The sequence below is a fragment of the Balaenoptera musculus genome, chromosome 10 (genome assembly GCF_009873245.2).
Source record: "Balaenoptera musculus isolate JJ_BM4_2016_0621 chromosome 10, mBalMus1.pri.v3, whole genome shotgun sequence".
In the NCBI taxonomy this organism is placed as follows: domain Eukaryota; kingdom Metazoa; phylum Chordata; class Mammalia; order Artiodactyla; family Balaenopteridae; genus Balaenoptera; species Balaenoptera musculus.
In genome coordinates this window covers 8254023-8276785 of record NC_045794.1, presented here as the reverse complement: position 1 = coordinate 8276785, position 22763 = coordinate 8254023, and the positions used below count along the sequence as shown (strand labels likewise).

The following is a 22763-nucleotide window of genomic DNA, read 5'->3' as shown; positions in this document are numbered from 1 at the left end:
TATCATATATATTTATATGAGTTTGAAATTAGAAAAAACTTGTATTTGAGATTTTGTATGATGATTTAATAAGTGAAAAAATAGTGATTTTTACCTGTTGGGGAAAATTGAGGTGTCATAATTTAGCATGGAAAAAATTCTTTATCCTTAATAAAAGTAGTAATCAAATTAGAGAGAAGGCAATTCAGATGAGGAAAAAGTTGATTTCTAATTCTTGTTAAATCCCTTCATTTCTTTCTTCATTCATGTGGTATTCTGAGTATCTTTATAATAGCTGCTTATAATATTTGCTAGATAATTTCAGCATCTGTGTCACTTCAGCACAGCTTCTGTTGATTGTCTTTCCTCATGCAAGTCAAAATTTGCATGGCTATTCATATGCTGAATAATTTTGGATTGCCTTATGGACATTTTGAATAAATATTTTGTTATGAGACTCTTGACTTTGTTTAAATGTTCGGAGCATGTTCAAATTTTTGGTTTGAGCAAGGCATCACTCTGGCTAGGTTCAGGCCTTCTGTGGGCACTGGTTCCAATTCAGTTTTAGAGCCTTTGTGGTGTTATTCGGATATTTCTTGCAAGTACATCAAGCAATGGCCAATCTGGGATTTGGGCAATGTTCTATTACCAACAATTTAGATCTCAATGTATTTGGTACATTAGAGTCAGGTGTAGGCAGGCACAGCTTGTGTGTTTGTGTGGGCAGGGGGAGTCCAGGAGTTTGCTAATAAGATTCAGGGGTCTCTTTACAAAGTTCCTCCCTCTTTATCATCTGCCCAATACTTAATGGTTCCCAGAAACTTCTTTTATCCATCCTCCTGCAAGAAGCTTGCAACTGTAATTAACCTCCTCCACCATGCACTTCTCAATTGTGGTTGCATCTGTAAGACCATATAGCAGGAGGAAAGAGAGAAAGGAGTGGAAAAAAAGAAAAGGGTTTGGTCCAACTTTTTGGAAGCACAGCTCTACCAAATGGAGAGGATTGTTCACCTCCTCAGGGTTTTGGCTATTAGGAATCATAGTTGCCACTGTGGCTACCATCTTGAGATTGCCAGAGGTTTGAGGCACACAAGAATGGAGAAAAAAGAGAGAAAAAATGGGGTGTTTTCATACTCTCCCTCTGTGTTAGGAGCTCACTTTCCTACTCAATCCAGAGCTAGGCTGCTTCTCCTGGAGCTCTCTATGTCTGTGACCTAATAGATGCTCAATTCCAGGTTTCTGGGTGTGTTACATTCAGGACACTGATACGGGGGGTTGGAGGGGAGGTAAATTCAATACTAGTTTTTGTAGTACCCTGAATTCTGGCGTTTTTCATAGAATTACTGCTACTATATAGAGTTTATAGTCCTCAAGTAGCAGTTCTATGCATTCTGTCCAGGTCTAATAGGTACATTTAGTAGGAGAGACAGTGGTGGTGTGTTAACTCCACTTACATGGAACCAGAATCACCCATTTGTTGGGTGTTTATTGAATACTTTCTGTTTCATAGGCATTGACCTAGACACTGGAAGCACAGTGGTAAGCCAAAAGACAATATTCTGTCCCTAATGGAGCTTACAATAAAATGACAAAAGGTTTTTATTAATCATCTTTCTATTTTTAACCCAGCCTATTTTGCCTTTGGTCCATGCTTTTTCAAATTGACTTCCAACTCCCATTTGAGGTCTCTTGACTGGCCTACCCTCTTGCTCTTAGAAATGCTCATAGATGCCTAAATGCTATAGTTTAGGCTTACCCTGAGGCCTCTCTTCTGTCCTGTAAGGTATATGAATTTAGCATCAGGCCCTAACAGAGAAAACTATCTTCTAAAGAACTTCAGATTTATGGTCTAGCCTGTAACGGGCTTCAAAGTCATTGCTCCCATCTATACAACAAGAAAAAACTGAAAATCAACATCTCTTTTTAGATTGATCAGAGAACTGAGGTTACATGGAAAACCATTGCCCCCAAATTGAAGAGAGACACTGGTGGATACAGAGACCACAACTTACTGGAGCAGAAGCCCAGGAACAAGAAACTCCACAGGATCCAGTATCAGGCTCCTCTTACGCAGTATATCTTCTCTGGCTTTGTTTCTTATACCAACTGGGTGTCCTACACTTCAATTCATTTCTGACACTAACTAATTGTACTTTGCATCAGATCCCACAAATTAAAGACCAAAGTCCCCAACATGACTGCCAGCCACAAGTGAGGTCCGCAGGCTACTCACACGTCTGCCTGGCTGACTACAAAGTTAAGGCTTCCCACAACCCCCTCGGGTTTAATAATTTACAGATACAACTCTCAGAACTCACTGAAGACACTAGACGTGTGATGACAGTTTTATTATAAAGGATACGACTCAGGAATAGCCAAATGGAAGAAGCACATGGGGCAAAGCAGAAGTGGGGGTGAGAGTACAGCACTCAGTGCCCTCACCTGATAGAAACCAGGTGCATCGAAATCCCAGCATGGAGTCTGTGTCTGGAGTTTTATCCAGGTGTTACTATATAGGCATAACTGATTAAATCATTGGCCATATGATTAAATTTAATGTTCAGCCTCCCTCTCTCTTTGAAGGTCAGAGGTCAGGTGGCTGAAAGTCTCTACTCCCTAATCACAGGGTGGTTGGTTTTTCTGGTGACCAGACCCCACCTTGAAGCTATATAGGACCTCCACAATGAGTAATCACAATAGCATAACAAAGATACTTCTTCTATCACTCAAGAAACTGTAATGATTTTTGAAGCTCCTTGCCAGGAATCAGCGGTAAAGACCAAATATATTTATTGCAACACAGGCTTTCAGCCAAAAATTATAAGCCATACTAAAAGACAAAAACAAAACAAAGTTAAACACAGTTTGAAGAGAAAAGTATCAGAACTTACTCCAATATGGAAGAAATATTGGAATTATCAGAATACAAATTTTTTAAAAACTATGACTAATATGCTAATGTCTCCAATGCGATAAAAGGGACATCATGCAAGAATAGATGCGTAATGAAAGGAGATAGAACTTATAAGAAAGAAAAGAAAGAAATGCCAGAGAATCAAAAACATTAACCAAAATGAAGAGTGCCTTTGATGGGCTCATTAATAGACTAGAAATGGCTGAGGAGAGAATCTTTGAATTTAGGATATAACAATAGAAACTTACAAAACTGAGAAGTTAAAAGAAAAAGACTAGTAAAAAAAAAATCCAAAACAATATCCAAGAATTGTGGGATAACTACAAAAAGTGTAACATGTGTAATGGGAACACGAAAAAGAGAAGAAAGAAATAGAAGCAATATTTAAAGCAATAGTGACCGAGAATTTTCCCCAAATTAATGTCAGACACAGCAACAGAGACCAGCAGGAAGTCGCATCAGATGGGGTAATGCCCTGTGCTCTCCCAGGGAAGTTGGCCCTGGATCGTGGCACCCTTGGCAGTCGTTAGCTGCTCAGGCTCCCAGGAAGGTGGAGGCAGTGACCTGCACTTGCTCACAGGACCATTGGTGACAGTGACCGTGGCCACAGAGGTCCGTGCCTGCCTCTGCAGTTCGAGATGACAGCCATAGATCCCCCACCCCTGGAGCTTGTGTTGGCAGTGCCCTGCTGCCTTTGAGCACATGGAGAAAAAAGCTCCTATGGTGGGCCCACCCCTCTCCTCGTGCACCCCCCAACACCGGTCCCTTGCCTCTCTGGCAGGCCCAGGCTTCTTCCTGGACTCCCTCAGTGGTGGCACACTACACCCTGGCCTCCTCAGGCTGTCTTCAAGCAGCCAACCCCAGTCCTCTCCCAGGGGGCTGACCTCTGAAGCCTGAGATTCAGTACCCAACCTCCACCCATCCCAGCAGGCAAGCGGACAAGTGTCTCAGGTTGGGAAGCGCCGGTCGGCACCAACCCTCTGTGCAGGTCTCTCTCTCTTTCTCCCCCTTCCTTTTCTTTTGCCCTACCCAGTTATGTGGAGATTTTCTTTCCCTTTTGGAAGTCTGAGTTCTTCTGCCAGCGTTCAGTAGATGTTCTGTGAGAGTCATTCCACATATAGGTGTATTTTTGATGTATATGTGGGGAGAAGGTGAACTCCACATCCTACTCCTCTGCCATCTTGATCCACAGAACTTTTCTTTACAGCACCTATAAAATTTTATTCAACCAATATTTATTGAGCACCTATTATGTATCAGGCATTGATTTAAATGATAGGGATGCAACAGGATTCCAAACAGGAAAAAAACCCTGCCTATATGGAACTTAAATTCTAGACAAGGAGACAGAGAACAAAATGTAATATTTTAAACTACAAAGAGAAGCAAATTATTTGGAAAAGACATTTTTATATTTGTCTGATTAAATTATTTTATTAATGTTTATGAATCAGACTAGAACATAAAGTCCATTTCAAACTTTGGCAGAAATGGTTATTGGTATTCTGCTGAGGTTATTATCATTAAAAAACAACAACAACAACAAAAACAAAAAAACTGCAGACCAGCAAATGGTTGTGAAGATTAAGAATACAGATGTCATCTTGACTGGTGACTCTCATGAGTAGTTCTGAAACAATTAGACCATCAAAACAGGAAACTATAACCCATTGAACAAAATATGAAAGTGGAAGCCCACAAAGGTATACATATAAAAATGAATAAATTGAAATTTTGATGATGAATGGGTCATCAAATTCACAGAATTTAAATTCATTTAAATTCACAGAGTTTAAAAATACCACCTGTGAAAGTGAAAATTGCACAGAACAATGTTACACAGGAAAGGAAGACTTTATTCAAGGCTATTGCAGTAGGGGAAATAGACCAGAATTCAGTCTGAACTAAAATCTGCTGAAACAAAAAGCAATACGTTTTTTAAGAGATGGGGTAAAAGGGGGATCACATACCATCTATATGACTTTACTCAAAAGAAAATTAAACTTTCTCAGATATTTATAATAGGAGGTAGTTTTACAACTTGGAGCTAGGCACCCACTGAAGTTTGGCTCCTACCCTCTCAAAGAAACTGAGAAACAAAGGTGCAATCTTTCTTGATGATTGCATTTCAAAAGGATGGCTCCCAGGTCCTGGCGAAAGACATTTCTGGGCTGTAAAATATTTAAGAGGCTTCTTAAAAGATTTACATCTCTAAGGGGTAGAGAAAGAATTTCCAGTAGCAAGTTTCCTGGAGAAAATGCTCTAAAAAGGGGTAAGTCAAGTGTGCATCATCAGATTCCATATATATGTGTTATCATCAGATTCCATATATATGTGTTAGCATACTGTATTTGTTTTTCTCTTTCTGACTTACTTCATTCTGTATATATATAGGGAATCTAAGGGGGAAAAAAAAGGTCATGAAGAACCTAGTGGCAAGACGGGAATAAAGACACAGACCTACTAGAGAATGGACTTGAGGATATGGGGAGGGGGAAGGGTAAGCTGTGACAAAGTGAGAGAGTGGCATGGACATATATACGCTACCAAACATAAAATAGATAGCTAGTGGTAGCAACCGCATAGCACAGGGAGATCAGCTCAGTGCTTTGTGACCACCTAGACGGGTGGGATAGGGAGGGTGGGAGGGAGGGAGATGCAAGAGGGAAGAGATATGGGAACATATGTATATGTATAACTGATTCACTTTGTTATAAAGCAGAAACTAACACACCATTGTAAAGCAATTATACTCCAATAAGAAAAAGAAAAATAAATTTTTTAAAAAAGAGTGCATCATCAGGAAGAATGAAACTTGTCTAAAGTTTAGTCAAGCTCAGGGGAATGTTAAGGCCATCTTGGTCATTCCCAACAAAATATTAATTGATTACAAAGGGAAAAGAGAAACTTTCCAGTGAAGTCTGGTAGGCACCACATAAACCACGTGAATAAAGTGAGCATCGTCAATAATGGAACAAATAAAACTGCATCTTCTGAAAGGTTGCAGTGAGAAGAACAAAGCTTCACTGCATTATTGCTCTGCTATTCAATAATCAGACAAATTTAAACTGAAGAACATTTTACAGAACATCCAGCTTGTAGTATTTTAAAGTATCAGGTCATGAATGTCAAGGAAGGCTAAGGAACTCTTCTAGATGTTGAGAGACTAAAGAGACAAAATAACTAAATGCAGAAAATGATTCTGATCTGGATGTTTTACTCCAAAGAACATTATTTGACAACTGGCAAACCTTGTAGAGAGTCAGAGATGGTAGCACTGTGTCAGTGTTAATTGGTTGATTGATAATTGTATTGTGATTAAGTAGGGGATTTTTTTGGTAGGAAATATACACAAAAGTACCCAATGATACGTGAAATTTTATAATGAAATTCATCAAATTGGCAACTAATTCTCAAGAGGTTTGGGGAAAAGGTAAGTTTTCTTTTTCCTGTACCTGTAATCTTCTTATAAGTTTGTGACAGTTTCTAAATTAAGACAAAAATTGTATAAAGCCAACCAACAACATTTTTAACACTTTTTACCCAGAAAGTCCAATTTTAAAGTTTACATCATAGAAATAAAAGTGCTACTATTTAGAAAGATATTCAGAATATTTATTGCAGCATAGTTTATGTAGCAAAAATCTGAAAAACGTTAATGCTCATCAATAAAGGAGTGAAAAATGTATAAATCCACACTATAACGCAACTCAGAACTATATGAAATTTCCATAGTATATTGTTAAGAATAAAAGAAAAGCAAAATAACAGAAAAGCAGACATAATTTGTTCACATTTGTTGTAAAAGAAAAGGTGAATTAAATCATGAATATAAATGCACGGGTTCACTCTGTATGACATTATCACATAAAGAATCAGAAGGGTATATTTTAGACTGCTAACATGGGCTACTCTGTGGCTAGGACCCATGGAGATGATCGAGGGAAAATAGAGAAGCGAGGCTGGTGTTTAACTGCAATTTTTAATTCTTACTCCTGAAGATTAATGTTAGGCAAAAGAACTTTGATCCTTGATTATCCCACTATCACTTTTAAAATTTTAATATTGGCAAATCCATTTGAAAACACTGCTGCAAGTTTCAGAGTAAATTCTGTTTTCCTTGATGGCAGCACAGCTATTTTCTTTAGCTGGTCCTTTTATGAAGAATCTGCAGAAGAGAAGATGAATACTTAGTTAATCATTGTTGCTGAAGACATCCATTTGTGTTTTCAGTTAATACCCTCCCTTAATTAAAAGGTAATTCAAATATTCGAGGAATTTTCAAATACCTTGATTCATTAAACATTCCAATATCTCTGTAACTTAGTATTACTGTCTGTGATTGGCAGACAGTTCCCCGAGAGTCTGTTTGCAAGTGACAGAGCTAAGAAGAAATTTGTGTCCATAATTCTATGCTAGTATTCTTGCCATTGTTCCATGTCATCCATTAGATTAAAAACAGATTGAGTCACATGAACTGCTCACTTAACGTTTCTTGGCTTTTCATATCTTATTGTACAATAGTTATAATAATATTTATCTCATGATATTGTTATAGAGGTTAAATGAATGGATGTTTGTAAAGAACTCAATACGCAAACTGACCCAGGTAAGCCCTAAATAAATTGTACATTTGTTGTATTACTTATCTATAAAGCAACATGTTAAATACAATAGTAAAGTTATCTTTAAAATACTGTAGTCTTAGTGATTTATTCTGTTAGGAATTTATTTAACTTAGAAAAAAAGTTCAAGAAGGTATCATGGAAAAGAGACCCATGATCATCAAAGCTCCCAGAATAATAATAGACAAGTAAGTATTGGATTTTCATACTGGAAAATACACTGTTATATTTGAACTTATACACCTTTATATTTGAATTTTGTATAGGTGGTGTTGAGTGAATATGGCATGAGGAGAAAACCCAGGTTAGTATCTTCATAAGTAGCCAATCAGGTCATGTCCAAGTGATACAACTCTACCCTTAGATGATACACATCCATAATTTTATTCTCCATTCCAAAGATGTCTTCAGTTGACTTCCTTAGATTGATTAATTTAGAGCAGTGAGATAGAAAATAAGTAATATTTAATGATGCGATAGGAGTGAAGGGAAAATAACACATACTATTCATTAAGTTGGTTACCATAGTGAATGTTTCTTATCACTGCTGTAATAAATTGCCACAAATTTTGTGACTTAAAACAACACAGATTTCTTATCTTACAGTTCTAGATATCAGAAGTCCAAAACTGGTCTTAAAGGATTAAAATCAAGTGTCTGCAGAGCTGCTTTTTCCAGACACTAGGGGAAAATTTGTTCATTGACTTTTGCAAGTACTATAGGGTGCCTGTACTCCTTGGTATCAGTCAGATAACTTGGAACTCTGTGTTTATCTTCAAGTCTCCTCTGAGCCTGCCCCTACTTCCTCTCTCTTATAAGGACTCTTGAGATTACATTGGGCCCACCCGAATAATCTAGCAGAATATTCTTAGCTCAACATTATTAATTTAATCACACTCATGAAGTCTCTTTTGCACTTAAAGTAACATATGCATAGGATTTGGGGATTAGGACATTTTGGGGGACCATTAGTCTGCCTACCAACATAGGGATAAGATTTGAGTTTACTGGTTTCACTATTTGTATTTCTAATTAAATATTTGATTATAAAATTAATACAAGTGCACAAAAACATCCATAAAATTTAAAAAATCTCAATAACCTCATGCAATTGCTGAGAGCATTCAGGATTATTTTGTTCTGTCTTGTATTTCTTGTTTGTTTTTTAACATTATGATAATCATACAATACAAAAATTGTATACAGTTTTTTTAATTGCTAAAGATGACTAAAAAAGCATTTAGAACTTTGAAAACAGCAGACTACATTGTTTCAGTCCCCTTTTCCATATAAAGTGTGAGTAGTTTTGAAACAATAAGTGCACAATCATTATTGTTTTCAAATCCTTTTGCTTTGAAAACCAAACCAAAATACCTGTCATTACTCCAGCTAGCATTAATTTTCATCCTTTCAAGTTCTTTCGTACCAAGAACTATGTGAGTTCATTTTGGTGGATTTGTAGGTGCTTTAAGGAGATAAATTCTGTGATAAACAATAAATCAGATTGTCTTTTAGGAAAGACTCACATCTTTGAATCCAATGGAGAACCATCCACCCAGGTCCATGTCGTCTTCAGGGAAGTAAAGTTAAGCCCAATCCACACGTAGTTTGATTGTTTTAGGGTTTTCTGTATAAAAGCCTAAAAAGAGGGTGAGGAGTAACTAAATGAACAGAATAGTTTAATAATTTAGACATACTAAGTAAGATTTTAGAATTTTACTGGGCAACTAACACTTGTGTGAGGATCCTTATACTAATCAATTCATACCTTATTTACACATACATTATATACTACTCGCATGTACACTACTTGCAAATTGAATACAAATATTCAGACCAGAATTAGCATGAGTCAAGGGAGGCACACTGGCTTTGAGCACAAAATTTAAAAGAGCACCAAAAACTCAATAATCAAGATAAAAAATAGTTTAATGAAAGGGTGGGAAGAAATTTGAGATAAGCCATTTTTAACTGCAAAAAGGCTAATGCCATAAGCATGATACTAAACCACTTACCATTTCAAGTTGGTCCTGAATAATTAGTAGACGAGATTTTCTTCCCAAACAATATCCATAACTGTCACTCCAACTTTTCAACTCATTAGAGAACCAATAACACTTTTCTTGATATTTGAGCCATTCTGATGGGCACATTCCTACAAATTGACAGTGAGGATACTTACATATTGTATGAAAAAGAGTAGAGCTATGATAAAATCACTCATAACAAAGTGTTTAGATTCAGAAGTTGTCCAAAATACATATGATAGTTCATAGGAGTTAAGAAAATTAATTTTGTATGATGAAGCAAAGCCTAGACAGAGGTTAAGAGACTTTTTTCATGTCATAATCAGATATGGTTACTAAAATAATATGAATAATTAAGATGTATATTGCATTAATGTTATTTGAGAGATTAGATAAAATATTATCTATACCATTTGCTTAGAATTTATCCATAAAAAGTTTTAGCATCTGTGTCATTCTATCTGCGTAAATTGTTCTTTAATATCTCCCTTTTGATATTAAGTAACACTGAGATGAATAACAGTTTTTTTAACTTCTTTATTATTGCAAGTTCATCAAGTCCTTTTTTCTTAAATTTAAGCTGAGGTATTCTCAAATTGAAAATATCTGAGACTTTTAGAATAATAATGAAGAAAAATGTGGTATAATGTAAAAATATAAGCACAGGCAAATATAACTATTCAAACTTGTCACCTTTACAATCTCCTTTTTTTATTGAGATAAAATTCATGTAACATAAAATTCACCATGTTAACCATCTTAAAGTACAAATGCCATGGGTTTTAGAACATCCACAAGGTGTGCAAACATGACTACTAACTCCAAAATATTTTTATCACCCCAAAACGAAACCCCACAAATATTAAGCAGCCTCTACCCATTCCCCCAACCCTGAGCCTTGGCAATCACTGGTCTGCTTTCTGTATCTGTGGATTTGACTATGATGAATATTTCATGTAAATGGAATTATATAATGTGTAGCTGTTTGTATCTGGCTTTTTCACTTAGCATAACGTTTTCAAGGTTCATCCAGTTGAAGCCTGTAGCAGCACTTCATTCTTTTTTATGGCTGTATGGCTGTATGATATCCCATTGCATGGAAGTAGCATCTTTTGTTTATCCATTTACCAGCTGATGAACATTGGGTTGTTTTGGTTATTATCAATACTACTTCTATAAACATTCATGTATAAATTTTTGTATGATTGTATTTTTCCATTCACTTGAGTGTATACCTAAGACTTGAATTGCTGGGTTATATGATAATTCTATGTTTAACTTTTTGAAAAACTGACAAACTATTTCCCATAGTGCTGCAGCATTTTGCATTCCTATCAGCAATGTATGAGCAATTTTTCTATAACTTCACCAACACTTATTTTTGTTTGACTATAGCTACCTTAGTGAGTGTGAAGCGGTTTCCCATTGTGATTTTGGTTTCCCATTTCCTTAATGATTAATTGTGTTAAGCACTTATTGGCCTTTTGTATAGTTTCTTTGGAGAAATGTCTATTCATGTCCTTTGCCCATTTTTAATTGAGTTGTCTTTTTTCAAGCTTTAAGTTATTTATACATTCTGGATAGTGGACACCTAATAGATATATGATTTGCAAATACTTTTTCCCATTAGGTGTGTTGTCTTTTCAATTTCTTAAAATGCCCTTTAATGAACAAATATTTTTTACTTTTGATGATATCCATTTTATCTATTTTTTTCTTTTGCCACCTGTGTTTTTGATATCATATTTGAAATCATTGTCTAATCCAAGGTTATGAAGATTTATATCTATTTTTCCTTGTAAAACTTTCATAGTTTAGCTCCTACATTTGGGTCTTTTATCCATTTTAAATTGATTTTTCTGTACTGCATAAGCTAGGTGTCCAAATTCATTCTTTGCATGTGGATGTCCAGTTGACACAGCCCCACTTGTTGAAAAGACTGCTCTTTCCACATCGAATGGTTGTGGCACCCTTGTGAAAAATCATTTAGCCACAGGTGTATGAGCTTAATTCTGGATCAATTCTATTCCACTGATCTACATGTCTGTCTTAAGTCCTGTACCACACTGTTTTTATTACTGTAGATCTGTAGTAAGTGTTGACATTGGAAAATGTGAATCTTCCAAATTTGTTCTTCTTTTTCAAGGTTGTTTTGCTCTTCAGGGTCCCTTGCAATTTCATGTGAATTTTAGGATCATCTTGTCCATTTCTGCAAAGAGGCCATTGGAATTTTGATTGGGATTTCTTTGACTCTGTAGATCACATTGGTTAGTATTTCCAGCTTAAACAGATTGTGATATATACATACAATGAAATATTATTCAGCCATAAAAAGGAATAAAGTGCTGATATGTGGTACAACATGGATGAACTTCAAAAACATTATGCTAAGCGAAAGAAGAAAGACACAAAAGGTAAAATGTTGTATGAGTACATTACATGAAAATTCAGAATAGGTAAATCCATAGTGACGGAAAGCAGACTGGTTGTTGCTAGGAGACAGGGGGAGAGGAAATGAGGAGTAATTGCTTATTGGGTATGGGATTTCTTTTTTGGGTGATGAAAATGTTTTGGAACTAGATAGGTATGGTTGTTGCACATTTGAATATCTTAACACCATTGAATTGTTTAATTTTAAATAATTATGTTTGTTAATATTACCTCAATTTAAAAGGAAGAAAATTAATAGGAAATTCAAATCTTATAGTTCAATTATACAGTATTTAGACTGACTTTAATGAATGCTCAGTGGTGTCTATATGAGTCTACGTTTACATATCAAAGCTGTCTCACCTCTGAAAAGGTTCCATTGCTATATATAACATAATGAGGAATTAGAGTGTAAAATACATGGTAAAATTATGATATTTCAGTTGGATTAGGACTAGTACATGTAAAACAGACAGATAATCTGAAAGGAAAGAGTGTTAATAAGTAAATCATAATATATATGACATTTTTACATGGGATTAAAGGGGACTGTAAACTAGTGGATTTAAGAAAAATTCTTAGACAAATAATTACAAAATAAATCAGTATGTGCCTTGTTCACATATCATACTATAAAATAAATGTCAAACGCTCAAAGAGCTAAGTGTTAAAAACTTAAACTAAAAAAAAGTTGAAAGGGGAAAGAACAGTTTTCCAAAATTCTGTGTGATTGGAAGTTCTAAGCTTAAAAATCATAACAGATAATTTGTTAGATGTAATTACTTTTATCCATTGCAAAAAAGGATAAGAGACAAAAATAGTTATTTACATACTTCCTTATGATCACAATTAACTTTCTATATTTATATGTCTCAACATGATTTTAAACTCCTAGAGGGAAGAGCCAATTTGTTATGCTGTTTTACAACTCTCCTCCCACTGCAAAAAATTTCAAAATGTATGAATCAAGTTTTGAGTAAAAAGTAGATTTATATCAAATCTTTGTTAATTTAGTCTACTGCATACCTGTTCAATAGGATTTTTCAAACTTAGAAAGTCCAAAAGATTAAAAGTGGTATAGGCCAAAGCCTTAAGAGATACCTTGATGGTCTGTAGCTCTTGAAACACAGTGGCCTGCATCCTTCTTACTTATATTTCCTCTTGTGTTACTATTCACTTTCAGGTATTCAATATCATCTTGCTGGGTGATATTTGAATTATTTCCTTTTTGGCATTTTAGCAACACTTCCTGAGAAACTTGAAAACAGGATTATTTTAAGATTGGGAAAATGTCTTCTCTCGGCACTGTCTCAGAGACAAATTCTTCAGAATGATTCTGATGATTGGAACAAGAAATAACTGAAGGAATAGCTAGAAATTTTCTTTAAAAAATTTTTTGTTTTTTTAATGAAAAGTAAATTAAAATATTACACAATTAATTCACTTATAACACATGTACTTGTTGCGGATCTACTCTGTGCCAGGCATTGTCATAAGAACTGGTAATACAATAGTAAATAAAGCAAAGTTCCAGTTCTAGGGAGTATACATGCTCTTTCCATGCTTTCTTAATCTTTTGCTGAAGACTATGATGTTGTATTTAGCCCATTCTACTATAATTATTTATTTAAAATCTGTTTCTTCCACTAAGATATGAGATTTCTCACCATGTATGTTCCTTTTTTTAAAATTTGAAGGATTTGTAGTAATGTTTGGGGTCTAGTAGTTGCTCAGTAAATATCTGGACAAAAACAAGAATAAACTAAATACAATCTTAGATAAAATGTATAAATTTTTAAAGATAAATAATGGAATTCAATCTATTCACAAACATCTAAGAAATCCAAAAATATGCTTTCAGATACATTACATACACACACACACACACACACTTTTCTTCTAGTAAATTGTATGCCACTTGAGAATGAGATACTTACTTGATTCGACTACTTATTAAATATGTTACTGGGGGGTATAATGTATTGCTTCATACATAGTAGCTCCTTATTAAATCTTTGTTAGTATAAAGAAGAATGAATGAATGAATGAATGAATATGAAAAGAGTCATGAGACAAGTAAAATTTTTTTCATATTTTTATTTAATTAAGAGCTTTTAACTTACCTAACAGAAACAGGGTGATCAAAGTCAAAACCAGAATACCATTTACTGTTCCAGATATCCTCAGTAAGATTTTATACCAGGGCAACACCACAGAACAATCTGAGAGATTAATCACGTAAATTAGCTTAGAAAAGTACATTCCTATGAAGTGACAGCAATTGTAATAATAGGATTATACACAATATGGGTTTTGAATATCAAAGAATATTAGGCAATAAAAACATACAACTTAAGTAAAGAGAAAAATACATATTTATTTTATTTAGTAATGATAATACTCTGGGTGATCAGAATGGTGGGACTAGAAAAACTACTTTTGAAGTTGCCACTCCCAATTAAGAAAGAGCATAGTAAACCACACAGAACAGTATTTCAGAGAATTAGTACAAAGCTTTTCTCTTGTAGTAATATTGACAAGATAGTAAAATAAGATTTATCAGAATTCAATTAATTAATATTTTTCATTTCCCACATTGTTTTTGAATATTTTGATATATTACTAATGATAACCAATAAATTCCAAGATTTTAGCACGTGCAATAAAATGCCATTATTTTAAACATCAAATAAATGTTTACCAGAAAACGTTGGGATAAAGGGTGTGGAAGTCTGTTCAAATTCAACTCAGACTCAATTACTTCTCCTAAATATCATGGGACAACTTTCACAATACGAATTTGAGGCATGTTAATATTCAGCCTTATGGAGAAAATAGCATTTTCATTATCCTGTAGAGAAGTGGTATAATTTAACTTAAAAGGTTAAAACACAAGCCTTTTACCATCAAAAAATAAACATATTTTAAACAAACAAACAAACAAAAACCAGTGACTCTTAAGAGTGTTCACACAAAAATCTTAAAAATATTAGTAGTAGCCAAAACATACCATGAACATGTTGAATTTATTCTAGGAATACAAGGGTTATTCAATAGTAAGAAATCCATTAATATCACATTAATAGAGCTAGGGGAAAATGTATCATCATCTCACAGAGGTTAAAAAACACAAATTATAAAATCCAACAATTTTATGCTAAAAAATAAAGCAGAAATAGATGGGCACTTGTTCAACAGAACAGTTTTTTGCCTAATGAAGTTAATATCATATTTAATAGAGACACATGAACAAAATAAAAAACAAAGAGGAAACTAGAAGTAAATTTAACAAGAAGTGCTCCAAACTGATCTGAGGAGAACTAAACAAACAAACAAACAAATGAAAAAACAGAATATCATGAATGCAGACTTGAACAAGTGGAAATTCAGCCATGTTTGGATTGAAGGCTAAGCGTCAGAGATAAATGTTCCTTAAGTTAGTTGATAAATTAGGAAGCATTTAGTATACTATAAAACTACATCCGTTTGTTTTTGATTTTGTTGTTCACAGTGAAAGAGTCTGCAAAATCTATTATAAAATTATTTGGAAGAACAAACAAGTGAGAATAGTTAAGTAAACACTGAAAAAGATGGAAATATGAAATTGTCAATTAGATTCAAATGTAATATGTTTTACTTACTCCAAACTTTACTAAATATTAGCAAACTTTACTAAATACCAGCAAAATACATCAGTAAAGAATTGTTATTAGCATATGCCACTTGAATAACTAAGAGTTGCAAATTTATTATTTGCAGTTTCCCGAGCTCCTTTTCTGCACTAAGACACATTTTGGTTTCCAAGTGACATCTACAAACTGAATATGAGAAAAGTTTTCACAGAAGAGCCACTACATTTTGTGGTCTTTCATGTTAACACCTCTATTGTCCAAAGCAGACTTTTTCACCTGGTGAAAAACATACTTTAAAATTTTTGACAAGCTGAACTAAAAATTGGTATTTTAAAATGTCATATTTTATGCATGGTAAGGAGGTGGATGACTGGCACCAAATATTCACTTTTTAACAATTAGTTTTAATTGAATGTGTATGTTTCCTAAGTATATCCTTAATAATATGAGACAGAATATTACTTTAAAAGCCAATATCTGTTAGTCCCACATTGATAAATGAGACAGAGACAGAGAGAGACAGAGAGAAAAGACAGAAGCAGAGACAGAGAGAGGGAAACATCACAAAAATGAAATAGCCCAAGAACAGGAAAAAAAACAAAAAACAAAATAATGGAAACTACTATCCACATTAATATTCATGTTAATATTAACTCATATTAAATCCACGCCCATATTAATCCACAGCAATTAAAGAAACAAACAAACCCTGAATTCCATACCTTGACATTTAAGTTGGGATGTTTGGATAGAACTCCTTTTTTTCAACTGTACGTTCAAGGTCATGTATCTTTCTTCATCTTGCATCTTCAAATGTGAGTGAATGTGTGTGTATAAGTGTATTTTTTTTTAATGTAATAAGAGAAGAATAATAAGCCTGCTGCTCTTCAGATATTGTCCTCAAATGGTCCACTCAGGGTACATAAAAGGGTTCACAGTTTCATCTACTGGTGAAAACCTCAAAGGAAATGTTACTCTTTAAAGTTTATTTCCCATGACAAACATAACACATAATTTCTCAACTGTCCACCACATATTGAACTTAATATTATGTTTTGTTCTTTTAAAAATGTCTCCTGATAAACCTGTAAAGTCAGGAGAATGAAAATTATACCCTTTTCGAGTTGAATTAAATAATATATAGCTAGCTGCCTTTTGCATTAGCTTAAATATGTGAATTTTCAATTACATTTCCTAATATATTTTTATTTTAATAGCTTGCAATTACCTAACAATTAAATTATTTCTTGATCCTAAAACAACATTGATTACAAATTATATTAATAATTTAATAGTATAATTTAAAGAAAAAATACTGGCAGCATTTTTTTGGCATTCTAAAGACTCATCCTATGTAGAAAAAAATTTCAGGGAGAATTTAGGAAACAAATCATATTTTCCAATGACTTTTTCTGATATTTGAAGAGGTTGTCCAATATTCATGAGATGGGCAGATATTTGAGATTTTTTTTTTCTCTTAGCTTTACTGAGGTCTAATTTACATACAATGAAATTCACCCATTGTAGGTATATGATTGGATGATTCTAAACAAATATATAGATGTGCGCAACCATCACCAAATCCAATTTTGGAAATTTTTTATCACTCTAAAACATTACTCAATCCCAAATTAAAAAGAATAACACAGTTCTGGAAATACTAATTTTATAAGTTGGGATAAAGGAGTTTAAAATTGGGGCAACTAAATCCCAAATCTCTGGAATTATAGCAAATCTAGAATGGAAACCCAAAGGTTTTATCCATGAGACTTCACTGGTGAGACAGAAGACTGAGGAAAGACATTTTGGATGCCAGTCATCCTCTCCCCATCCATCCTGGAACTTATTAAATGGACACCTGTAAAATTGTCCAAGACAGCAAGGATGGAAGCTATCTAAATGCTCAATAATATGGTCTTCCCTAATCAAGGTTGATTTTGGTAAAATCTCTGCTAAATGCCCAATCTGTCAAGGGCAGAGACAAAAACAGAGTTCATTCTCTTAGGGAGACCAGCCAGCCACTTGATGGCAGACCTGTTACTTAAGCCCCTGCCATCACAGACTTGATAGTGCTTTATCTTCATAGAAATAATCACATATTTTCATAACAGATTTGACTTCTCTGCCTGCAGTGCTTCTGCTAGCATCACCATTTACAGAGTTAAAGAATGTATTATCTGTTGTAATGGTTTCCCAACACAACCCTGTATTTGACATTGTAGAAAAAAAAAAGAATATTTGGCAATCCACTCATGCCTATAGACGTTACTTTACTTATCTGTAAGTAACTGGCTAGAAAGGATGATAAAATGATTTTCTGAGGGCATACTATTGACACTAGTTGGTGCCATAGCCAGAATGTACAGGTCTTTGAACCAAAGCATGAAATTAAGATTCAAATTTGAAGTGGTACCCCATTATTACACCTAACAATCCACTTGAAAAAAAATTGCTCCCTTTCTACAAGACCTGGTTTTTGTTGGGTTTAGAGCTCCTAATGCCCAAGAGAAAACTTCTGATAAGGAACATGATTGAAGTACTGATGAATTGGAAGCTGAGACCTCCTCTTAGCATTTTTGGCTTCTCAATCATTAAAACAACAGGCTGAGAAGAGGACAACTACATAGGCTGAAATTGGGTTATTGTTACACAAGGTGTAAGAGAACTATGCCTTGAATCCAGGCTGTTTACAGCTTTTAGTACCATTTCCCTTGATAGTCCTGGTAAATAAAATGTCCAATAAAAACACCACCAAGAACTCAGATCCTACAATAATGATAATCTGGGTCATTACATGAGCCAAACACCATGCACAATTAAGTTGACAGAGAGGAAAGAAAAGAAACATGGAATGAATAACAATCTATACCTTGTCTCCAGCTCCTGGGTGGTGAGTGTCTGTTGACCAAAAACAGAAGCCAATGATATGGAAGGACGAGAGAATCTGTGGCTCAGATAGAATCATCTTGGATATAAGTAGCTCCCAGTTTCCAGAGACCTGTTGTCAAATCTGATCTCAGAAATTAGTGTAGAGATAAAAAAATAAATCAAATCCATAGCATGTTTAGATGTTTCTGTTACTTCTACAAATGTGCTTTTATTTTAATAATTGATTTTTAAAATTTAAATGAGAATCTAGCATATTAGAATTTCCTTCTCGGGGGAGACCTTCAAGATGGCGGAGGAGTAAGAGGTGGAGATCACCTTCCTCTCCACAAATACACCAAAAATAAATCTACATGTGGAACAACTCCTACAGAACACCTACTGAGCACTGGCAGAAGACCACAGACTTCCTAAAAGGCAAGAAAATCCCCATGTACCTGGCCGTGTGGCTGACAGGTCTTGGTGTGCTGCCCTGGTGTCAGGCCTGAGCCTCTGAGGTGGAAGAGGTGAGCTCAGGACATTGGACCACCAGAGACCTCCCGGCCTCACATAATATCAGTCGGTGAGAGCTCTCCCAGAGATCTCTGTCTCAACACTAAGACCCAGCTCCACCCACCAGCCAGCAAGCTCCAGTGCTGGACACCCCATGCCAAACAACTAGCAAGACAGGAACACAACCCCACCCAGTAGCAGAGAGGCTGCCTAAAATCATACTAAGCTCACGGACACCCCAAAACACACTACCAGACAGGGTCCTGCCCACCAGAAAGACAAGATCCAGCTCCACCCACCAGAACACAGGCATCTGTCCCCTCCACCAGGAAGCTTACACAAGCCACTGAAACAACCGTATCCACTGGGGGCACACACAAAAAACAATGGGAATTACAAACCTGCAGCCTGCAAAAAGGAGACCCCAAACAGAGTAAGTTAAACAAAATGAGAAGACAGAGAAATACGCAGCAGATGAAGGAGCAAGGTAAAAACCCACCAGACCAAACAAATGAAGAGGAAATAGGCAGGTTACCTGAAAAAGAATTCAGAGTAATGAGAGTAAAGATGACCCAAAATCTCAGAAATAGAATGGAGAAAATACAAGAAACATTTAACAAGGACCTAGAAGAACTAAAGAGCAAACAAACAATGATGAACAACACAATAAATGAAATTAAAAATTCTCTAGAAGGAATCAATAGTAGAATAACTGAGGCAGAAGTACAGATAAGTGATCTGGAAGATAAAATAGTGAAAATAACTACCACAGAGCAGAATAAAGAAAAAAGAAGGAAAAGAAGTGAGGACAGTCTCAGAGACTTCTGGGACAACATTAAACACACCAATATTCAAATTACAATAAATACTGGGGAGGGTGTGGAGAAAAGGGAACCCTCTTGCACTGTTGGTGGGAATGTAAATTGATACAGCCACTATGGAGAACAGTATGGGAGTTCCTTAAAAAACTAAAATTAGAACTACCGTATGACCCATCAATCCCACTATTGGACATATACCCTGAGAAAATCATAATTCAAAAAGAGTCATGTACCACAATGTTCATTGGAACACTATTTACAATAGCCAGGACATGGAAGCAACTGAAGTGTCCACTGACAGATGAATGGATAAAGAGGATGTGGCACATATATACAATGGAATATTACTCAGCCATAAAAAGAAATGAAATTGAGTTATTTGTAGTGTAGTGGATGGACCTAGAGTCTGTCATACAGAGTGAAATAAGTCAGAAAGGGAAAAACAAGTACTGTATGTTAACACATATATATGGAATCTAAAAAAAAAAGTTGTACTGACGAACCTGGGGGCAGGACAGGAATAAAGATGCAGGCGTAGAGAATGGACCTGAGGACATGGTGAGGGGGAAGGGTAAGCTGGGACGAAGTGAAAGAGTAGCATTGACATATATACACTACCAAACGTAAAATAGATAGCTAGTGGGAAGCAGCTGCATCTCACAGGTAGATCAGCTTGGTGCTGTGTGACCACCAGAGGGGTGGGATAGGTAGGGTTGGAGGGAGACGCAAGAGGGAGGGGATATGGGGTTATATGTATACATATAGCTGATTCCCTTTGTTATACAGCAGAAACTAACACAACATTGTAAAGCAATTATACTCTAATAAAGATGTTTAAAAAAAAGAATTTGCTTGTCAAGCTAATCTGAATGTACAGTTTCTATAATTCTTGTTATTTATAGTTAAAATTTGTAAGAAAACTGTATTCTTTTCAGTACTATTGAAATGTGTAAAAGAATCTGAATTTCCACACTACAAGTTTATCATAGTTTTTTAAAATGCTACAAAGATTTTAGAAATTTCTTTTAGATTTTTATGTCAATTCAGCCAATCATTTTAAGTGCTTAAACAGCACTAAAAAAAATCAAGTGGGGGTGGGGGTGGGGGTGTGATGAATTGGGTGATTGGGATTGACATGTATACACTGATGTGTATAAAATTGATGACTAATAAAAACCTGCTGTATAAAAAAATAAATAAAATTAAATTTAAAAATTAAAAAAAAATTCAAATGTATAGGTAACTAATTAATTCAACAAGTAGGATTAACCTGAATGCAAGGAGACAGCAACTCTACTCTTTCTCAAAACTGCCCCTACTTTTTATAGGCTCATTTCTTCCCACATCACAGGCATTTCCCATAGTTTTTCCATTCTACTCTTTTTAGGGTAATAAAAAGTACAGTTCAGTCTAATATATAAAAATCCCATTTTCATCTAATTTAACACTTCTTCTCACCCCACCTTGAGCTTGCTTGAGGTTTGGATCCAGCAAGGAAACCAGCAAGTTTAATGGGCTCTTCCTGAGCCCCTTCCCTTTCTTGCAGTTCTTACTGACCCTTAACCCAGGCTCCCAGGAATGAGTGAAAATGAAGGGAGTAGAGATAAACATGTGAGAAAGTGTTACAGGAGTACACATTTCAAATGCTCTCTTTTGATTCATGCATTGATACTCCAAATGCTCTTTTTTCTTTTGGAATGCCTCTGGGGGGTTTTCAGAAATTCTGCTTCTGAGGAACTGTTTCTGCAGTTGCCTTATGTGGATGATGTTTCCTTTGGCAGTCCTACTTGTGAATCACGGTACTGCACCGTACACAACTCCCCATATGCCATTCTCTGCTTCCTACCCTAAGCTCCCAGGTTCTTCTCATTAAGGTTGACTTTCTGTTACAAGAAGGACACCAAAGTGAGTTTCATTTCTGGATGGTCCATGGCTGGTTCCTTTTCATGGGATCCACACCTGGCCCAAGAAAAACATTGTTTTTAATCTTACTATTGGTGGGAGGGCAGGTTACTCCATCACATCCACTTTCATTTTGTGGTTATATGTAGTTCTAACCACACAGCCTTCCATATTGAAATTATCAATGTCTGAATCTTTCAGATCTCTGAGAACACTGTCTATATATGTCAGAATTCTCACTTGGCTTAAGGTAATAAAGAAGTTCTTCAGCTTTCTACCATGGAAGGATGTGGGGGCATGTGAAGCACACTGACTACTCTCCCCAGATAAGTTCTTACTTCTCAATCTCTGAACACTCATAAAATTTTTTTCTGGATTTCTTTTCTCTCTTTCTTCTTCTATTTTTTTTTTTTTTTTTTGGTTGGGGAAAGAAACTTAATATGAGATCTATCCTCAACAAAAGTTAAGTACACAATACAGTATTGTTAACTATACTACAATGCTGTAAAGTTCGTCTGTAAAACTTATTTATTTTTCATAACTGCAACTTTATACTTGCTAAGGAACAACTCCTCATTTCCTGTCCCGCAACCCCTGGCAACCACTATGAGTTTGTCTATTTTAGAGATCTCATATAAATGAAATCGTGCAGTATTTGTCCTTTTCTGATTGGTTTATTTCACTTAGCATAACATCCTCCTAGTTCATCCATGTTTTCTCATATGGCAGAATTTTCTTCTTTTTTAAGGCTGAATAATATTCTCTTGTATGTATATACAACATTTTCTTTATCCATTCATCTACTGATGAATATTTGTGTTGTTTCCACATCTTGGTTATTGTGAATTAAGCTGCAACAGACATGGAGTGCAGATAATATTTTGAGATTCTACTTTAAATTCTTTTGAATATATCCAGAAGTGGGATTTCTGGCTCATATGGTAGTTCTATTTTTAATTTTTTGAAGAACCTCCGTACTGTTTTCCACACTGGCTTCACCATTTTACATTCTCACCAACAGTGTGCAAGGGTTAAAATTTCTCCATATCCTCATC

At 35.2% G+C, this 22763-nt stretch overlaps 1 protein-coding gene across 2 annotated transcripts; it reads right to left on the bottom strand.

Annotated features, from left to right (window-relative positions):
* Positions 1-6663: 6663 nt before the first annotated feature.
* KLRF1 (killer cell lectin like receptor F1) lies at positions 6664-16513 on the bottom strand. 2 transcript variants are annotated; one of them, XM_036866955.1, is made up of 6 exons: positions 16330-16513; positions 14099-14197; positions 13077-13232; positions 9534-9673; positions 9045-9157; positions 6664-7061 (listed from the first exon to the last, which is right to left on the bottom strand). In XM_036866955.1, exons 1-6 carry the CDS (start codon positions 16412-16414, stop codon positions 6953-6955), a joined length of 702 nt encoding a protein of 233 aa, XP_036722850.1. In that variant the 5' UTR covers positions 16415-16513; the 3' UTR covers positions 6664-6952. The 2 variants fall into 2 exon arrangements, with proteins under 2 accessions (XP_036722850.1, XP_036722851.1); XM_036866956.1 differs by lacking the exon at positions 13077-13232 and having other exon boundaries at positions 6953-7061; positions 16330-16414.
* Between the last annotated feature and the right edge of the window lie 6250 nt (positions 16514-22763).